This window comes from Trichogramma pretiosum, unplaced genomic scaffold (genome assembly GCF_000599845.2).
Source record: "Trichogramma pretiosum strain Unisexual culture from Peru unplaced genomic scaffold, Tpre_2.0 scaffold200, whole genome shotgun sequence".
NCBI lineage: Eukaryota > Metazoa > Arthropoda > Insecta > Hymenoptera > Trichogrammatidae > Trichogramma > Trichogramma pretiosum.
The window spans coordinates 27,441-46,529 of NW_019640869.1; the positions used below are offsets into that span (position 1 = coordinate 27,441).

General features: G+C 43.8%; 2 protein-coding genes across 2 annotated transcripts; one reads left to right on the top strand and one right to left on the bottom strand.

The window, feature by feature from the left end:
- Positions 1-837: 837 nt before the first annotated feature.
- Positions 838-3,219, top strand: LOC106650694 (septin-11-like). The gene is made up of 8 exons (XM_014368860.2): positions 838-1,154; positions 1,327-1,447; positions 1,526-1,868; positions 1,933-2,044; positions 2,133-2,325; positions 2,401-2,537; positions 2,611-2,754; positions 2,836-3,219. The coding sequence occupies exons 1-8, from the start codon at positions 987-989 to the stop codon at positions 3,037-3,039; spliced, it is 1,422 nt and encodes a 473-aa protein (XP_014224346.1). The 5' UTR covers positions 838-986; the 3' UTR covers positions 3,040-3,219.
- A 75-nt stretch (positions 3,220-3,294) lies between these two features.
- Positions 3,295-16,123, bottom strand: LOC106650696 (neogenin; the record flags this gene model as incomplete). Its single annotated transcript, XM_023457624.1, is given in 19 exon segments — positions 3,295-5,662; positions 5,737-6,141; positions 6,219-6,430; positions 6,605-6,709; positions 7,028-7,847; positions 7,924-8,285; positions 8,389-8,547; positions 8,655-8,946; positions 9,066-9,398; positions 9,479-9,632; positions 9,985-10,209; positions 10,345-10,615; positions 11,923-12,038; positions 12,583-12,742; positions 12,887-13,014; positions 13,110-13,395; positions 13,597-13,800; positions 14,300-14,430; positions 15,931-16,123. Coding segments are annotated over 19 exon segments (4,655 nt in total), but the record flags the coding sequence as incomplete, so codon positions are not given.
- Positions 16,124-19,089: the final 2,966 nt, after the last annotated feature.

The following is a 19,089-nucleotide window of genomic DNA, read 5'->3' on the forward strand; positions in this document are numbered from 1 at the left end:
GGGGGGGGGGGGGGGGGGTTAATGGGAGGGAGGTGAAAGAATTAGTCGAAGTTCCCTTTCTAAAGAACTCAGTTTATTTATTCACCTCTCTTTCGCCTCACTCGAGGCTTCCAAAATTGCAAGCTTTTCTTGGGTCTATTTAACGCCCAGATTTGACAAACTCATTCGTGTGAACCGCACTTTTACTTTGTGCCACCTAGCGGCGACACGGCTCACTATAATACATAAAACAATACAACGTACACGGTTACACGAACTATTTTTGCTATAAATTCATAATATTTTTTAGTTGAAGATGAAAATTTTTCACATTTAACTTATCTGAGATCGGAGTTAACATCTTCTTTGAGAAGAACAGGTAATACGAGACTTTTTATTTTATCATTGTTTAAAGTTTTGTTGATCGATTTTCATGTATTTTAGAGAAGGGAAATAAAAGAGAGACAAAATGTACTGTATCCAGAGGATGCGCCCATGGTGAGTAGACGTACGCGATCACAAATGGTTCGTCTTGTACCTAACAGAAACGAATAAATTTATAATATTATAATAATACTTTGTTGTTTTTTCGTCGACAAGACTCTTGTCTTAATTTAAAAAATATATTTTTTTAATTCATAACAATATTATTATTTTTTTGGCGGAAAGCAAGCTGTTAAAAAATGTAAGATTATGTATTTTGCAGAAATTAAATCTTTTTTTGATACAATTTTTGAAAAATCGTGAAATTCAAATTTCGCCACCGACTGCAGAGACAATAATATATAACTGCCAGCGCCGAGAACAGTCGTAAATTTATATACAAACAACAAACGTTTCGAATTATCCTCACACACACGCGCGCGCGAGACGTCGCGGATCGAGCACAGCTGTGGAGAGTAAAAGAGATCCAGGCAGGGCACAGAAGAACATCGTGTAACGTAATTGACAATCTCAAACATTCCGCACTTGTGACACGACGCGCGCTTAGCAGCGAGGCCCGCACAATGGTAAACACAGTACGGTCGGCGTCGGGCGCGCGACTCGTCGCGGATTCGAGTTTCGTCGACGAGATGACGTCCATCGACATCAGCAGCATCGACACGACCACCGATTACGACGACGTCGTGTCGAAGATGAGCTTTGGATCGGTCAAGCCTCGACCGGCCACGAGGGTAAGAGCTTTTCTCCCCGAGCACAGATCTATTTCTCGTACTTTTCGCGCGTATCGTATATATACATATCGCGTGAAAGGTACTGTAGCGTGTGCGCGTGTGCGATCGTTAACGTTCGTTCGTACGAGTATATATACTGCTCGAAATGTGTTGACGATTTTTTTTTCTCCAGCGAGCTGACAGACCGATTCGAGAATTGACGTTGCCGGGCCACGTGGGTCTGGCCAGTCTTCCGGAGCAGTTCATGAAGAGTGTGACTCGCAATGGATTTGTATTCAATTTACTCTGCGTCGGTGAGTTTGACTATATAATGCATTCTCGTCGTTCGCCGATACATTTTCTCTAATCCGTCCGACCCTCCCGTCCGAAAGGCGAAACCGGCCTCGGTAAGTCGACCCTCGTGGACTGCCTGTTCAACACAGGCTACGAGTACCGGCCGAGGATGCATCACTCGTCGGCGGTGAAGCTCGAGACCAACAGCTACGATCTGTGCGAGAGCAACGTCCAGCTGAAGCTGACCGTGGTGAGCACGATCGGATACGGCGACCAAGTCAACAGGGAGGACAATTTCCGGCCGATCGTCGAGTACATCGATGCTCAGTTCGAGGCTCACGCCCGGGAAGAGTCGGGAGACTCCCGCTTGAGAGCCGTCGGAGCTTACCACGACGCTCGCGTGCACGCCTGCCTCTACTTCCTCTGTCCCACTGGTCACGGGTGAGTTGCACGACGAAAAAATAGATCGTCGCGCTCGGAATTTAATCCTTTTTGTAAAATTCAGTCTGAAGAGCATAGACGTCGCCTGCATGAAGGTATTGGGCACCAAGTGCAACGTTATACCCATCATAGCCAAAGCCGACACCATCGCCAAGAAAGAGTTGCAGGAATTCAAAGTGAGCATTTGCCTGGCTTTTCCTTTATCCCATTTTTTCTAGATCGATCGTAAAATTCATTCGAAATCGACTGCATCGATTTTTACAGAACAGAATATTGAGGGACATAGAGGCGAACGAGTTGAAGATGTATCAGTTCCCGACCGACGACGAAAGCGTGGCCGGCGTCAACGCGCTCATGAACATGCATCAACCCTTCGCCATCGTCGCCAGCAAGGATTTCGTCAGAGTGGGAAACAGGAGCGTGCGCGGACGAGAGTATCCCTGGGGAGTCGTGCAAAGTAAACGGACAAAATTGATCTTTACGTCGCGATCGATCGATCAGTCACAAAAATATTTTTTTTTAATTTTTACAGTGGAGAACGAGCAGCACTGCGACTTCGTCAAACTGAGAGAGATGCTCGTGCGAACCAACATGAACGATCTGTGCGAGACGACTCATACGCGGCATTACTCGTTGTTCAAGCACGAGCGATTCCAACGTTTGGTCAAGGTAACGATACGAAATTTTTTATAGTCGATCGCGTTGCGTGAATTATACTCGATCGATTCGCAATTTGTTGCAGGATATCGAAAGAATAAGAGAAGAAAATGACGAGTCGTGCGATTCGGATCGGTCCTTCGCGAGTTTCAAAAAAACTGAAGCCGGACAACGGCTTACGTCTAAAATTGCAAAGTACAATAACCGTTTGAAAGTCGCCGAGGTGGAGGTAAAATCTACAATATCGAATGATAAGCACTGCTGCATCGAGTCGTGGAAAAAAATTAAATGCATAATTTATTTGTTGTAGATCAAACGTAAATATGCATTACTTCAGCAAGGTCAACAGGAGCTAGCGGATAAATTGTTAAAGCAAAAGTCGAAATTGAATTACGAAATTGAAGTTTTTCATACGCTGAAGAATCGCCTAGCAAAAGCGCAAATAATTAAAGAAGAGCCTGGCAAAAGAAATAAACTATCGTGTTTTCCGAGTACCGATGGAGATTCAGGCTAAATTGTATAAAGCAAAACCCTTATTTGATTTATGTGTGTATAGAACATAAAATCCTTTATTAGATATCAAGTTTACAAATATTATCACACACGTTGTAATGAATTTTTGTCCAAAGATGGTCATATTGTAATATATAAATTCATATATTGTACAAATATATTCGTAATAGTAAAATGACTATATTATGTATTCATATTTTTTTTTTATAAATAATTACTTACATAAAATAGTGCCTTGTTCAAGATTCGTATTTACATTAGCGTACCACGCAATTACAAGTGTGTTGATAAGCTATGAACATCGCGGGGATTCTTTTCGTTGATTGCGAAAGAGTCACTTTTATTCTGTTAATTCTTATGTTTCAGTATCCTTTCAATTTATCGTCATTCTTCTTTTAAAAAAGCCAAAAAGATCTTTCTAAAATGTATCGATTCGTTTCAATCTTTTCACCTCTCATTTAATATTCAAATTTGTTTTCAAGTAGTATAAAAAATGTTTGCAATATTTTTTAGCTGACACAGTTCGTATCGAGAATATTTCAGTCTTTTACGTTCATCGCTCACGAATAAGAGCAGGATAGCTTTCAAGTACTTTCAGAAATGCATGTTCATATTTCATATTAGGCACCCTGAAATAGTTCTTATAAAATCAAAATTTTGTGAAGCTTTTGCAAACTAATGCTTTGCCTTGACCCTAGGTATTGGTTAAATTTTATTTGAATTATCAAGTCTATAAAAATTTAGACGATATTTACAAAATGTAGGCATTGTTGATTTTTATTTTCTTTTTGATTTTTATCGTACCAAACCGAATATAAATGGTACAATAGCGTGCACTGGAAAAATTTAAGCGGCACTCTTTGTTTATGGAAAGAAGTTGATTATTCAGTGAAGCAGAAGTACAATATACATCAGACGCATCACTTTTAATTGTATGCCTATTTCAACAAGGTAACGATTTCCGCAAGAAATATTATAGTACTTTTATTTGCTCATTGTCGTATATTTTATGAGTAGTTGTTTTATTTACAAGATTTTCAGAGGTAAAAAGTTAAAAAGTTGTATAAAATACAGAGTAAGATAATAGTAAAAAGTTGTACTTCGATACCAAGTTATTAAGTTCAAAGTATAAAAATTTTAAAATTGTTTGTGCATTATTGAAAAAGTATTAACTTTCACTAATTGGCAGTAAAAAGTTGAATATATAAAATTGTTTCAGCTTACAAATATGTCAGATAAAGATTGTATAAAAAAAGATATAAAAATTAAGCTTGGATTAGTTATAAAAAAGTTTAACCAACTGCAATCGGTTCTCTACATCATAATTTTTAAGATTATTAGACATGATTCATCATTATAAAATTGTTTAAAAAGACTGAATTTTGGTATGCGATCTGTTGTTACTCTGTTATGAATATCTTAATTTTTAGCCTTAGTGTCAAAGAATGTAAAAAAACATACATTAACGTAGATACATTTTTATATTAACTAATATAGATCTTTTTCACATATTTAAAAACTACATCTTAAAATTACAAGTATAATAAAACTGTACGCAATTATTCATTAATAATACTCAACACTTAGCAAGTTTGGCTTACTACTCGCATATGTTACATAATTTTTTACAACTAAACCAAACTTGAACTCAAATCTACAAACGCTCTTGAGAAGCACAAGCAGCTTTTATACATACATACTCCAATACACCTTCGATGATTAACGATAACAACAATTTTCTTTATTATTTTTTTTTGAAATGATACTTTTTTCATCCAATGAGATCATTATTCTAGACGACTCGCTTACTTTAAATAGAAATTACGATTTTAATATCTGATAAAAAGTACCCTAAGAAATAACGCTGAGTCTTAAGCATTTTCAATATGCTGTTTTCCAATTATTTTGTAGTATTGTTATTATTCTACCGCTTTGCATATGCAAACTTTTTCTTTTATAAAAAATAAATATCATTATAAAAAAGAAATTCACATGGTCAATAAGCTTCTACATTTATGCGGTTTCATTTTATCAGTTCCTTGCTCGCTCGTCCAAGTTTCTGAATTCACTAGTTATCGATGGGTTTGTGGCAGTCCTTAATCATATTTTATATGACCACTCTTTTTAAGAGAATCTTTCAAACCTAATGTTTTATCGAGTTTAGAAAACCGTCACAATTCAACAAGCTTATAAGCTCAGTTGCAATCCGGTAAAAACATTTCACTCGCTTGAACAAAGAATTTATATTTGAAATTCTTTGCAAGCTTATATAAAAGCTAGACTTTATCTACTTTCTTATCCATTTTCGTAAAAATGAATATCATCGTGCAGATATATCACGGATTTTCTAAAAATGTAAGCTTTCTGTGTACTTATTAAACTTGCAAGGCAGAAGCTCAATATTTTACTAAATTGTTCATTTTTAAAAATGAACGCATATTCATTAAAATTACGAAAATGAGTAACACATGGTCAGCAGTCGATTTGTTCTTAATAGATGGCACGCGTTATAGAAAAATTCACTTTTAGCATTCAAATTCAGAAGCTGTGATAGCATTCAAATCCTTCATAAGTCCTTCAAGATTGGCCATTTCTTGATTGAGTTCCTCGGTACTGTACGAAGGCTACAAAAAATTTCAATCGTATATAACGTTATCTGCCATTTGAAAAAGAGCATTAGATCGTACAAAATATTCACCTTTAATCTTTCGATTTCTTCTGGAGTGTGGGTCGTTCCTGTCACTGACGCTAGCCTATTTTTGATTAATTGACTCGAACTCGTTGCCTTTTTGTATGGGCTACCCGATAAAGCCGATCGTACTGTAATGAAAAAAATTGAATATAAGAGGATATTCAAATTTTTCTTTTAAAATACCGAATGAAAAAAAAATTGTAAACTACCTCCATGTTTCTGTTGAGCCGGTGTCGATGGAGCTGACTGTGGCGGCGGAGCAGGCACACTAAAACTTTTCAGAGGATGGCCCTGTAACCTCTTGACTCCGCCATTACTTTCGGTTCCTGTAACGGACTGGCCGCTATCGCCGTAGGTGCTAGAAGAGAACTGCGTCGCGTTGTACGACTGCGGTCCACCGGAGGTGTATAACTATAAATGTAATAATATCCAATGTGATAACTATAACTATGAAACATATTATTTTCATATAAAAATCAAGTATTAACCTGAGGTTGAAGCGATTCGTAAGCGCTGGTTAAATTGCACGAATCTGGACTAGATTCTGGAGTTGGTTCGAGCGTTATATGAGCTCGACTTAGACTGTATTGAGCCACGGTTCGGGCGTAAGATGGTCGCAGCGACGGCATATCGGAGCACGAGCTGTGAATCGTTTGTTGAGACATGCTACTATTGACGATCGGTGTAGCAGTGGCAATCGCTGCAGATGAAAGGATCAATCAAAATTAAGTTGTATTCGCAGAGAGTATCGTGTTATTGATCAGGTGATGACGAACGTGTACGATTCAATGAAGTAATGTTAAAAAATAAGGAGGTTTGCGTTGAAAAAAACCTTAAAATTAAATTTAATGATTCCAACAGGTTGGCTACTTACGCTGGTGTAATGGTGCACTGTCAACCGGTAGTGTAATGAGTTTAGGTTTGTGGCTCCCTCGATTGTGTTGCCTGCTCAGTGTCGAGCATTTATCGTCGTTAGTGCCTGGTGTGAGGTAAACGATAAATAAAAACAAATGTTTTAAAATAAAAAAACCTAAATAACTAATAATAATTGGGATTGGATAAAACGGCTTAAATTAAGAAAATTGATGAATGTTGTATGAGTGCGCTGTTTCAATGACTTTTTGAAGCTATTTAATTTAGATAAAACCAAAACTGAACTTTTTCGTATTTAAGGTTTTCAAATTTTTCTATCATCAATTTGTAAAATTTCACGAATTTAAATGCCAATTTTTCATTTCATCTCCTTTCAGTTATGGCATTTAAATTGTTTGGTCCCAAACCATTCGCACATACGTACCCATATAACTCGGTATGTAAGTGCGCTTGTCGAGCGAGCTAGAGTTTCCGTGCACGCTGTCCGGATTGTACTCGGACTGACTCGAACGCGGCAGTGTATTGCTCGTAGTCGCCGTGGTGTTTGTCTCTCCATTAGCCATGGTCTTTTCCAAAGCCTTCAACTCCATTTGATCGTGATGGATCCACAGATCTGGCGGCTTGATGTTGGTCTTAATATTGGTGTCTTTCAAGTAGCCTTTCTTGCCGTCCGGCACATCCATGCCCCGTCGGCAGCAGACCAACGCGACCACGAATATCGTCACCGCCAGCACGAGCACCGTACATCCAATGATGATGTATATCAAAAAGTTCGACATGCCTCGTCCATCTGATAAAGCAAAACGAGAGGGTCTCGATTAAAGCACAAGAAAGCGGCGTAATTACTTCGAAGTTGCGGAACAAAAAATGTCTTTACCCATTGTTTGCTGAGTCGTGTAGGATATCGTGGTCGAGAATGGGCCGTAGCCCTTGGTGTTTCGCGCCTGTATTCGGAAATAATACGTCGTGCTCGGCTGCAGCTCGGCTTTGAGCACGTACTCGTTGATGTCGCCGACCACCGCTTCCCACTTCCAGTCGCGCTCGTTCTTCGTATTATCGGTCGTGTACGATATGGTGTATCCGTTTATGTCGCCGTTCGACTGCTTGGGCGGTTGCCAGCGCAGCAGGACCGACTTGGGATGATCGTCGATGCCCTGGACGGTGAGGTCGCGCGGCGACGAGGCCGGCTTGGCCTCCAGCGTCTTGTTCAACGCGACCATGCTCCATTGCGACTCTCGTCGGCCCTGCATAATTCAAGCGTATACGATTAAAAAACCCCATCGATCGCAACTGGATCGTCACACAAACACACACACTCACCTTGACGACTTTAACGGAGAACTCGTACTCGGTGTTGGGCTTGAGATCGTGAATCATGCAGTTGAGATCCGTGGCGTTCTCGTACTTGTACTTGGGATTGTTGCTGCGATGGTAGGACGTGTAGCGCACGACGTAGTAGCGCTTGTCGGTGACGAATTGATTTTTCGACAGGGACGAGTCGGTCCAGTAGAGCACGACCGTGCTGTGCGACATGACGTCGGCCTTGAGGCCGACCGGGGGCTGGAGCGGCGCCGCGTTGTCCGAGGCCGAGCGCTCGATCGTCCTGACGTTCGCGTACACCTGCAGACCTTCGCCGGCCTCGTTCTTCGCCCTCAGCGATATCACGTAGTCCGAGTTCGAGTCTTTAGGGAAGAGAGGCCGAGCAAAGTAAAAAGAAGACATTAGCTTTGGCTTTCGAGTGAATCATTCGGCGTGGGTTTTTTTTTCAATCTCTTTTGAACGTACCTAAATTATCAATGGAAAGGTAGCGCTGCTTGCCATCCAAAACTTTCTTGTACTCGTCGGGAACGCCTTTACCCCAGGTAAGCACGTAGCCACGAACTTTGATCCTTTGATCTTTGGGCGGTCCCCAAGACACGATTATCGAATCCGACATTGCTTTAGCTATATGTGTACAGAGGCAGGAGGAAAAAAAGCATCGGATTGCATTAATTTTTTTTTTCTCTTTGCTGCTCCTCGTTGCGGCGACGCGGTCAAAGAAAAGTACTTACTTCGCAAATTGGTCGGCGCGCTGGGCACCTCGCTCTCGGACAGATCGTCCTCGTAGGTCTCGATGCTGAGCCAGTCGGACCAGGGCCCGGTGCCGTTGACGTTGAACGCGCAGACGCGCACCTCGTACGGCACGTTCTTCTCGAGCTTGGCGATGGTGTGCATGCGAGCGTTGCCCTCGGTCGTTATCACCACGGGATGATTGCGTCGATCGAACTGCCGATAGCGTATCTTGTAGCCGGTTATTATGCCGTTCTGGCCCTCGGAAGGCGGCTCCCAGCGTACGATCACGCTCTGTATACGGACGAGAGAGAGAGAGAGAGAGATCGTTTCCGTCAGTCGAAGTTCGGAGATAAATCAAGTTTTTCGAGTATAACATTATATATGCATAAAAGTATTGATTTTGTCCGTACCGATGAGCTGGCCGCCTCGGCGGTGACGTTGGGCGGTGCGCTGGGCGCAGCGCCGAAAGTCCGCACCTTGATCTCCTCCGTGGAGGCGCCCGGGCCGTTGTCGTTGACCGCCTGAACCCAGATGTTGTACTCCTTGTAGGGCAGCAGGTTGTCCAGCTCGATCGACGTCTTGGTCGAGTTGATTTTCACCTCCTCGTTGTCGCCCTCCGCGTAGGTGACGAGGTAGCTCGAGATGCGTCCGTTGATCAGGGTCGGCTCGTCCCAGCTCAGCGATATCCTCTCGCTGCTCGTCGGCCAGCCCTTGAGGTTTAGCGGTTGGCTCGGTACGTTCGGCTGTGTGCGACAGACAGGGACAAATTACAAATAGTGCAGGAAGAAAGAGTACAAACGGGAGAAATCGATCGGCCGCTCACCTCGGATTCCGTGGTCAGTTGTAGGGTCTTGCTCGGTGGACTTCTGATGCTGTCGGAGACATTCGCCACGACGTAGAAGTAGTAAGTCGTGCCGGGCTGCAGACCGCTGATGGTCACCGTCGTCTCTTTGCTCTGAGTGCGCTCCTGTCTCTCCCTGCGCGAATCGTTTTATTTATTAGCTTCTTGTTCGCTCTTTGTTCATTTTGAACGCGAAACATAACACAAAGTACAATAATGATGGATGTATTTCATCGATAATGAGTGGCCTCTCTTTCTCTTCTGTATATAATTTTAACGGAGCAGATAATGACCGTACATGAGTTGCTAATATCTCGCGCCGTAAACGCTCGATAGGGGGAGAAGAAGAGAAAGAGAATACTAGATTCCTACGAGGTCGTAGCTTTCTATATACAGCGAGGTTAACAGCGTCGTCCTATTTTCGAACTATTAATTTGTTTTTTTTTACGACCATTCCCCAATGAAAAATTGAACGAACGATCGCTCACCTGGCGAATCTCTCCTGCTTGTAATAGATGAGGTAATTGTGAATGTCGCCGAGATTGCCCGTGGACTCGGGCTCCTGCCACTTGAGGGCGATGAAGCGGCTGCCGATGACCCCGGCGCTGAGGTCGCGCGGCACCGAGGGCTTGCTGTTGGCCTCGCCGAACTCCCCGAAGCCGTCGACGTCTGAAACAGCGGGATCGTGGGAGGATTGCTCGTCCGAGTTGTCACTGCCGCCGTTGTCCGGGTCGTTATCGTCGTTCTCGTCGCCGCCGACGTCTTCGTCCTCCTCGTCCTCGTCGTCGACGCCGCCGCCGCCGTCGTCGTTGTCGTCGTCGTCGTGAAAGATCGACGACGGGCCCGACGACGGGAAGCGCGAGCCGCCGAACGGAGTACCGAATAGATCGGCCGCGTCGTCCGACGACGACGAGGAGTGACGACCACCGTTTGCACCGCCCGAAGTCAAGGACGGATAGGGCGTGTAAGCCGAGGACGTGTGGCCGAGCAGCGTGCTCGGATGCTGCCAGGTGCTATTGGATAGCTGCTTGTGCGACAGCTTCTTTTTCGTACCCGCGGCCGATTTGCGGTTGTTGTTGTTGTTGCTCGAGCTCGTGACTCTGCCTCGGTCTTTTTTTTCTACGTATGCGTGTATGCGTCGTCGATTTTTCGCAGAGTTTCATGCAGGCATGCGTGAGTGTCGAGAGGGACGGGGTAAGAGGAGAGACGGTGGACACAAGGTGAAAAAGAAAAAGAAATAAATGAAAAATCATAAATTAAACTACTGAAATAAATATAAATCGTTATGATCTAAATTATAAATGTACGAATGATAATAATTTGCATTCTCAAAATAAACAACTTGACAATGCAACGATGATGATCATAATGATGATGATGAAAAAAATCTGTTTGTTCTACATGCGTATGATAAAAAGAGATTAATCGTACAAAGAATGAAAAAAAAAATCAATAAATAAAATTTGAAAAAAAACAACATCGAACGGAGTTACACGTAAACAACGCAATCGACCGCTTCTGTTGTCAGAAAAAAATCAGCAGCGGCAGCAGAAAACTGCGCAGGCACCGCGCCATATCAACCGTGTGTACAGCAGTGATAAAAAAATGAAAAAATTCGCATCGCGAAACGAGTCCGTTGCGCTCCATGCTCGCGTATTTATACACGCGCGATAATCTATATCCTATTCTGCGTCTGCGTTGCATGTATGTATATATGAAACTCGTCGCGACGGAAAAAAACAACAACGAGCGCGCGCGGGCTAATCTAAATTAAATCATAAATCACTGCCCGCGGGCTGCTGCTGCTGCCGCTGGCGTCGCGCAAATCGTATATAGGATACAGAGACACGCGAAGCCTACGTACACGTATACACGCGTATGGTCTTTAAATATAGCATCGCTTTCAATTACACGCGTACTGTATAATGTGTGTATATAAGCAACGGGAGACAACTACTACGGTCTCGCTCTTTCTTTCTCTTGCGGGAAAGTCGCGCGCGAGAGACGCGATGTGTCTTTGGCAAGAAGATAATGTAATACGCGCGGCCTTTTACGCCCTGGACTCCGGCGCGTTTCAAGAAGAAAAATCGCACTTTGTCGCCTACGCGCGAAAGCTATGCAAATATATATATATCGATACTTTCATCGCTTCCACGTGCAGCTCGCGAGCCGCGCAGTCGTCGTCGTCGTCGTTCTCGTCGACGACGACTTAATTATACGTACAAAAAATTCAAGAACTTGCACGGGCATAAATAAGCTCGTGTACGTATTAACGTGCAATCGATCTGTACTCGAGTGTATTTGCACGCGCATAATATTTGAATCGAGAAACTCTCGACGATTTTCGACTGTCTTTCGATGATCCGTGTATAATAATAATATGATACTAGCATTGAAAATATATAACGCTCGAATGCGATACTCACTTGGCTTGAGTATGGTGAGCTTGGCCGAGGCTTGAACGCTGCCGGCCGCGTTGCTGCCCATGCACTGGAAGATGCCGGCGTCGATGCTAAGCAGGCCGTTTATCCGGAGATTGTATCTGTGTGTAGACAGAGCAGAGGGTGGTAAAATGTACAGAGCGTCGAGAGTCGGATCAGAAAACATATTTTATTTTATTTTTTGTTTCATACAGCTCTACAATCGTGTACACGCGCCGTTATAGTAGTTAAATACATTGTAACATGTAGCTACGTAAGCGTAAAATCAGCCCCATTATTACGCGAGAATCGGAATATCAATAAAAGCTCTGTTCTGCTCTGCTCTCTCTCTCTCTCTCTCTCTCTCTCTCTCGAGGCAGGTATTTTCCAGCGCATTAACTCGTCTGAAAATCGCGTCGTTGCGCTCATTATATTACAGAATTTCTCCGATCCGCACGAAAGGCTCGTAGCTACATATATATGGAGAAAGAGAGAGAGAGAGAGAGAGAGAGAGTAAGTAGCCTCTGGTATTATAATGCTGCTCATTTGCAGCCCCATGGCTCTCTTTCTCATCGTGCGCTACACTCCACTCCACGGAGCTCGCTCGATGTCGGGGTTATAGCTAGTAGTAGTAGTAGTAGTAGTAGCAGCAGTGGTAGTACTCACCCATTGATGAGCTGCCAGTAATTGCTGAGCTTTATGCGCTCGCCGTTCTTGAGCCAAGTGATGCTCGGCTGCGGTTTCCCGTAGATCTCGCACTCGAACTCGAGATCCTGACTCTCGCTCGCCTCCTTGTCCTGCGGTCGCTTTATGAATCTCGGGGCGACTGCAGACACAGAGAGATACAATTATGCAAATGCATCGAGGTAAAAGGGGGAAGGGGTGGGGTGCAAGACGTTAATTACATTCCGCGGAGCAGCTCCGATATATGGTACATCGGCTCTTTACATTATGATTATATATACGATACCTTGAACGCTGAGCTCGGCTACGGCGTCGAGGGTGTCGATGCTGTTTGCGGCTCGGCACTGATACGAGCCCGTGTCGTCCTCGTTCAAATCCTTGATCAGCAGACTCGACGCTGCGACCGTCTGGTACCTGTGCGCGTAACGATAAATTTTTATAGCAACGGAGGAACAAAAAAAATTGATTTCGATCGATGCGATGGTGATGGTGTGTTTTATCTATCGTACCTCGAGTCGAACGAGGACAGGTCGATGGTCTTGCCGTCCTTGAGCCAGAACACCTCGGGCTTGGGGCTGCCGTTGGCGGCGCACTCGAGCGTCACCTGGGACCTCTCCACGGCGACCTGACTGAAGGGCTTGGCGACGAAGACCGGCGCGCTGTCGCCCTCCTCGACGTCGCTGCTCTGCAGGGTGAGCTGGGCCTTGTTGCTCAGGCGAAACTGGCCGAAGCCCGAGGCGTTGCACCTATACGAGCCCACGTCCTCCGGCATCACGTCGTCGATTTCCAAAGCGCCTGTACATGCACACACACACGCACACAGACCATTTTGAAATATATTTCACTGAATCAGAATTGCTAATCGCGCAAAATTACGCCCTCTCGCGCTTTATAATATAATGCAAAAGGAGAGCGGCGTTGGCGCTTATCTATCTAATCGATCTCTATATATTATACACTCTATATTACGGTAACAGGACGGTCGATGGTACTTACCCGAGGGCAGTATAGTCATTCGGCTCTCGTCGAGTACGAGCGGCTGTTCGTCCTTGAGCCACTGGATATCGACCCGCTGCTGCTGACGGCGCTGCTGCTGCTCCTCCTCGCCACCGGCACCGCTGGCCAATTTGCAGCTCAAATAGGCTATCTGGCCGGTATAGACCATCGTGTCCTGGGGCTCTCGATCGAACACCGCGAGACCTGTGCGATCGGGGAGAGAACAGATAACCCACATTTCGGTTAACGTTGCGAGCATGCGAAATTGCACGGGGTATATGGTACGCGATGCGTATAAAAGGAAAAATCCTTGATAAGAAGACTATGTATATATGCGCGTGTGGTGGATAAATTCGGGGTTATACCGGCGCCATCGGTGGCGAAACTTTTCAAATTACTCGAGAGATGTGATAACACTCCGAGTTTTCATTGCATAATACAATATGCAGCAGCTTCCACGCGAGAAAAACTTTTGAATTATATTGCGCGTCGCGCGTACAGAGAGATTGGCTCGCGTTGTTTTATCATATATAATAAGCACGCGGCAACAGCTCCGGCCAATTAAAACTTGTGTGCATGGCACTCGCGCACTCGTACGTAAGAAAGAGGATACGTATAATATACAAGTGGTTCAAAGGTTCGCAGGATTTATGATCGCGTCTCTTGTAACTTTTATCCCTTGGCTCGTTTTATATGTACTTACTTGCGAGCTTAACGACGGCGGTCCTCGATGCGATGGCACCGACATTTTCGACCGTGGCGAGACACTGATAACTGCCGATCGATTCCTCGTTGGCCGACCTGATGTACAGCGAGCCATTGGGCAGTTGGGTCCTGTGTCGTTTGAAACAAAGAAGAGCAAAATGTTTAATGCGATCATCGTCCTCGCGTCCTCGTCGTCTCGTAGTCGTTGTCGAGAGAGAGAGACGGATTAAAGCTCGAGCTCGAAACAATTGTGTGTATTGTCTTATGGCTCGAGACGCGGAGCTTCGATAGCCGACTTCGTGATTTAATTCGTCGTTAAGACGATTAATAGAGCTGAGAATCTGGTCGTGTTGTTATCGCTCGTGGCTCGATCGCTTCCAGTGAATCGATTTTCGCGACGCGCGCTAATACAAGTGAGTATACAAAAAAAAAAGAGGAAGAGAGAAGAAGAAAAAAAATAGCTCGACGCTTTAACAATAACGTTCTAGATAATGCCATTGAACCGTCGTGTAGTTTGACGCCTACGTTTGTATACACGGTACACAATTCTTTTCGATCGAAATTTCGATATTAAAATGCGGCCCCGGCCGTTTGTTTACCAACATGTACACTCTTTCTTCCCTTCTCCTCCTCCTTCTTTTTTTTTGACACCTTTCACCGCACTCGATAATACGGAAGATTCGGAGAGCGCGATAAGGCGAACTCGCTCGCTCTCAACGAGAATGTATACTTCGGGGGGTCAAGTGGTTTTCGATTTACGCGCCGCGATTAGATAAAAAGCAGCAGATAAAAAAATTAAGGCCCCGAAAGCAGCGCACCTTTACGTCGAGTATACATGTATAGCAACGTCGTGAATACGCGTTAATGTGTTCATTATTCGAAAAAAATGTGTCGAATCACGCGTGCGATACAATAATGCGAACCGGGCCAAAAGGGCGGACAGCGCGTCGTTACGATATAACACGTGACACGCGTCAACGTCGCGGCGAAGGTGTTCGCATTCGTTCGCAAATAACAACGAAATATCCGACACGAATTCGTCTCTATTATTTATTCTTCTTCTTTTTTTTTTCTTTTTTTTGACAAGTCCGCGTCGAAAAAGTTGTCAGCCGCACGCGTGTTCACGAGCTGGCATCGTCGAAGATTACATCGAAAGATTAACGCGCCGGGTGGATAGACTTCTATGATATACATTATGCAGCGACTCGCGAAGTAGCTGGCGAAGCGAAAATAAGCGGATATATACAAAAGAGATGCATTATAGACAGGTATACACATACGCGATGGCGTTTGCATAGTGCACGTGGAGCGTATTTGCAGCCCCAAGAGGGATATCGGCGCGGCGCGTCAGTCGAATCGGAAAGTATATAACAAAATCGCGCGCGTAAGTCGCTTTTTCCCATGCGGCGTATGATCTCGCAAGCTCTCTCGTATATATTTGTGCACGAGTGAATTTTCATCAGCGCTCGATATACGTCGGGAATCTTCTCGTTTTCTTTTGTTCCTATGTATATGGATTAGCACCGACGAAAATCATATAGCCGCGTTTTATCAATTTTCTCTTTAATCTCAGCCATATTATACATCGCGCGTTATAAATGTACTAAACCATTACAACGATAATCTCACCTGTACTTGTCGCCGATGAAGTTGATGGGCTGTCCGTCGTCGGTGCGCCAGCTAATGACCGGCTGATCGATCATGGAGCCGTCGCGAGCCTCGCACTCGAGCAGGCCCGACCTGCCGGGCTCGAGCAGCAGCAGGTCCTGCGGCTCCCGGCTAAATTGCAGACTCGCCGCCCAGCAAGCCGACTCTCGTCCTCCTGCAAAGCGTACGCAAGAGCGTCAGTTCAAAGTTCCATGTTACATCTATGTGTATATTGGGTATATGGTATATCGATATATAGAGAAACGTGAACGCGATTACAGGCTCTGTGTATAGTCGATTTCCTGGGCGAACAGCTTGCCCCTGAAATATATAAGGGATTGACATACACAGGAGGATATTGTGTGTGCTTTGATGTCAAGCGTATACACACAGAGATCTCTCTCTCTTTTTTTTCTCTCTCGCTCTCTATAGCGATGGGGTGTGCTCGTCTGTCTGTGTTGTGTGCGCGAGTGTATTAATAGTGTGCTTTGGTAGTGATTTTCCAGTGCCGCGCGCGACTAACGTGTATATATAGGGTAGCTCGCAGTACCGTATGTTTGTATGTGTATGCAGTTCCAATATAGAGGAGGAGGAGTTCATGCCTCTCTCTCTTTCTCGTCCAATATATACGCGCGTCCACAAACACGGGTATTATTTTACGTTCCGAGAGCGACATAATTAATCCCGACCACTTGAATGTGTATATACCTCTTGTACTTTTCTTCCCCAAATTCGGACGCGGATCGCGTGTGCGCCCTATACGTGCTTCTGTATGTATATACGCCCGAGTAACTTGTCACGCTCGATAATGTTTTTCGGCTTTTAAAAACCGTATTATTGTAATATACTTGACCGCGAACGACGATGATTCCGGCCACACGAGCATGATTCATCGAAAAAAGCTTTCACGCGCGCCTCGTTAATGCGATTATTATTATTATTATTATATGCGCGATTCATTAACGCGAAAGCTCGGAGCTCGCAAACACGCGCGCGCGCTGATAACGACGACAGGATAATCGATAAGCTGCACTCAAGCCCTTTTTGCTTCCTCATAGAGGAAGCTTTGTGATGGGCTCCATTTCGGCTTTTTTATAGAGTAATCATAGGGTATATTTAATGATATTTCTATATACTAGATCGAATTTCTGACACATGTTGGTATGTATGTGTGTGTGTGTGTGTGTGTGTGTGTGTGTGTGTGTGTGTGTGTGTGTGCGGCTGTATGTCTGTGTAGAGTGATTCCTCGATAACGGTAGCACGTATCGTGACGGGGTTTGGCTTATTTTGTTCGTTATTATGTAAGGATGAAGCCAGAAAATTGTATTTAGCGATAAAGGAAGAAAAAAAAATTTTTTTTCGATTTTTAAAAATTTTTGGAAATTTTTTTATGTCTGTGTAGAGTGATTCCTCGATAACGGTAGCACGTATCGTGACGGGGGAGGGCTTTTTTTGTTCGTTATGATGTAAGGATGAAGCCAGAAAATTGTATTTAGCGATAAACGAAGAAAAAAAATTTTTTTTTCGATTTTTAAAAATTTTTTTTTACGGGAAAAATTTTTTTTGCGAAAAATTGTCGTTTTCTTCCTTTTGCTCCCTCATATAGGAAGTTTTGTGATGGGATACATTTAGGCTTTCGTATATAATTATCGTAGGATATATTTAATGATATTTCTATATACTAGATCGAATTTTTGACACATTTTGGAATGTATGTGGGTGTATGCGGCTGTATGGCTGTGTAGAGCGATTCCTTGATAACGGTAGCACGTATCGTGACGGGGGAGGGCTTATTTTTTTTCGTTATGACATAGGGACGAAGCCAGAAAAATTCATTTATCGATAAACGTAACGTTTTTTTTTCTATTTAAGAAAAAAATTTTTTTTTTTTTGCATTGTTTGTTTGAGATATCCGATAAAGCTGAGAGGCGCTTTCGTTTCGCTTTCGTAATTAGAAAGATGATATTAATATTTTCAAATTATTTTTAAGTTAAAAAAAAGTATGAGGAAGCTACTTGCCAATACATTGGCAGCGGTTTTTTTCAATTCAGTTGCACCCTACGTAATGCATGCAATATGTACTGCATCGCGCCGCGTGCGCCTATCGATTCGGAAAGCATATTATAATAACGAATATAATGTGTATATGATTTAATGCCATTAGCGTTGTTTAGCGCGATGGCTAAAATATAATTTCGAAAATTATCGTCTGCGTGATATGAACGTACGCGTGTAAGCGCTTTTTGAAAGCTCGAGAGCTGCGATACGTATTACGAACATATATAAATGGGCGATCGCGCGTACGATGATTTATTGAAACGCCGATGATCGTTGTATGTTATGTAAACCGACGAGGCTGGACCTTTTAAAACCATACTTTGAGGAGAAAAATAAGAGAGCATATGATGGATCGACGCCGAGTACACACACACTCTCGTCGTAATTAGAATGCTCAGCTGTCGCATTATTAGAAGTACGTGTACACACGGGAGAATAGAGATTCTATTATTTTCTTCGATTGCGATCGAGACACACGGGGAATCCATACGGACTCTTCGCTCTCTGTCTCGCGAAGTTTGTCGCGATATACGACGCGACGTATGCGAGCGAATTGCGAGCGACCCACGCGCCGACGTCCATTACAATTTCGCTGTCTCTGCACTTCATTACCGTCGTAAAATATGCATCCGGACTTTATGGCTGCAGTTTACAGTAGTACCCCACCACCACCACTTGCTACTCTTTTTCCTCTCTCGGTCGTTTGTTTATGCATATATATATGACAACGGAGAGAGTGCAATACGCTGCGCACCGAATACGAACGATTCAGCGGGCGCGGGCACATGCATATAATATAAGTTGGATTGATGATCATTGAAACAAAAGAACGCGTATCGTAATATGCGCTGCACTCCCATATATAGTATATATTTTCATAACAACGAGGATACGCTCGTTTCGAGTAAGCTCGACTTTTGATTGTGCTGCGCTACTCGGCGGCGACTCGAGTAATGAGCGCTCGTAATAATAAAATAATATAAAACGATGAGTTGCGAAGACACGCCCCGGCACCCGACACATATTTCACTGTGTTGTAAATTTTTCTCGTAAATACTTCGATTTGTAACGCTAAAATGCGCA

Bases quoted from the DNA above. Each gene is read 5' to 3' on its own strand.
- LOC106650694 (XM_014368860.2), top strand. From the start codon at position 987: ATGGTAAACACAGTACGGTCGGCGTCGGGCGCGCGACTCGTCGCGGAT. The intron at 1,155-1,326 runs GTAAGAGCTTTT...TTTTTTCTCCAG, and splicing joins AGCCTCGACCGGCCACGAGG to CGAGCTGACAGACCGATTCG. The intron at 2,326-2,400 runs GTAAACGGACAA...TAATTTTTACAG, and splicing joins TCCCTGGGGAGTCGTGCAAA to TGGAGAACGAGCAGCACTGC.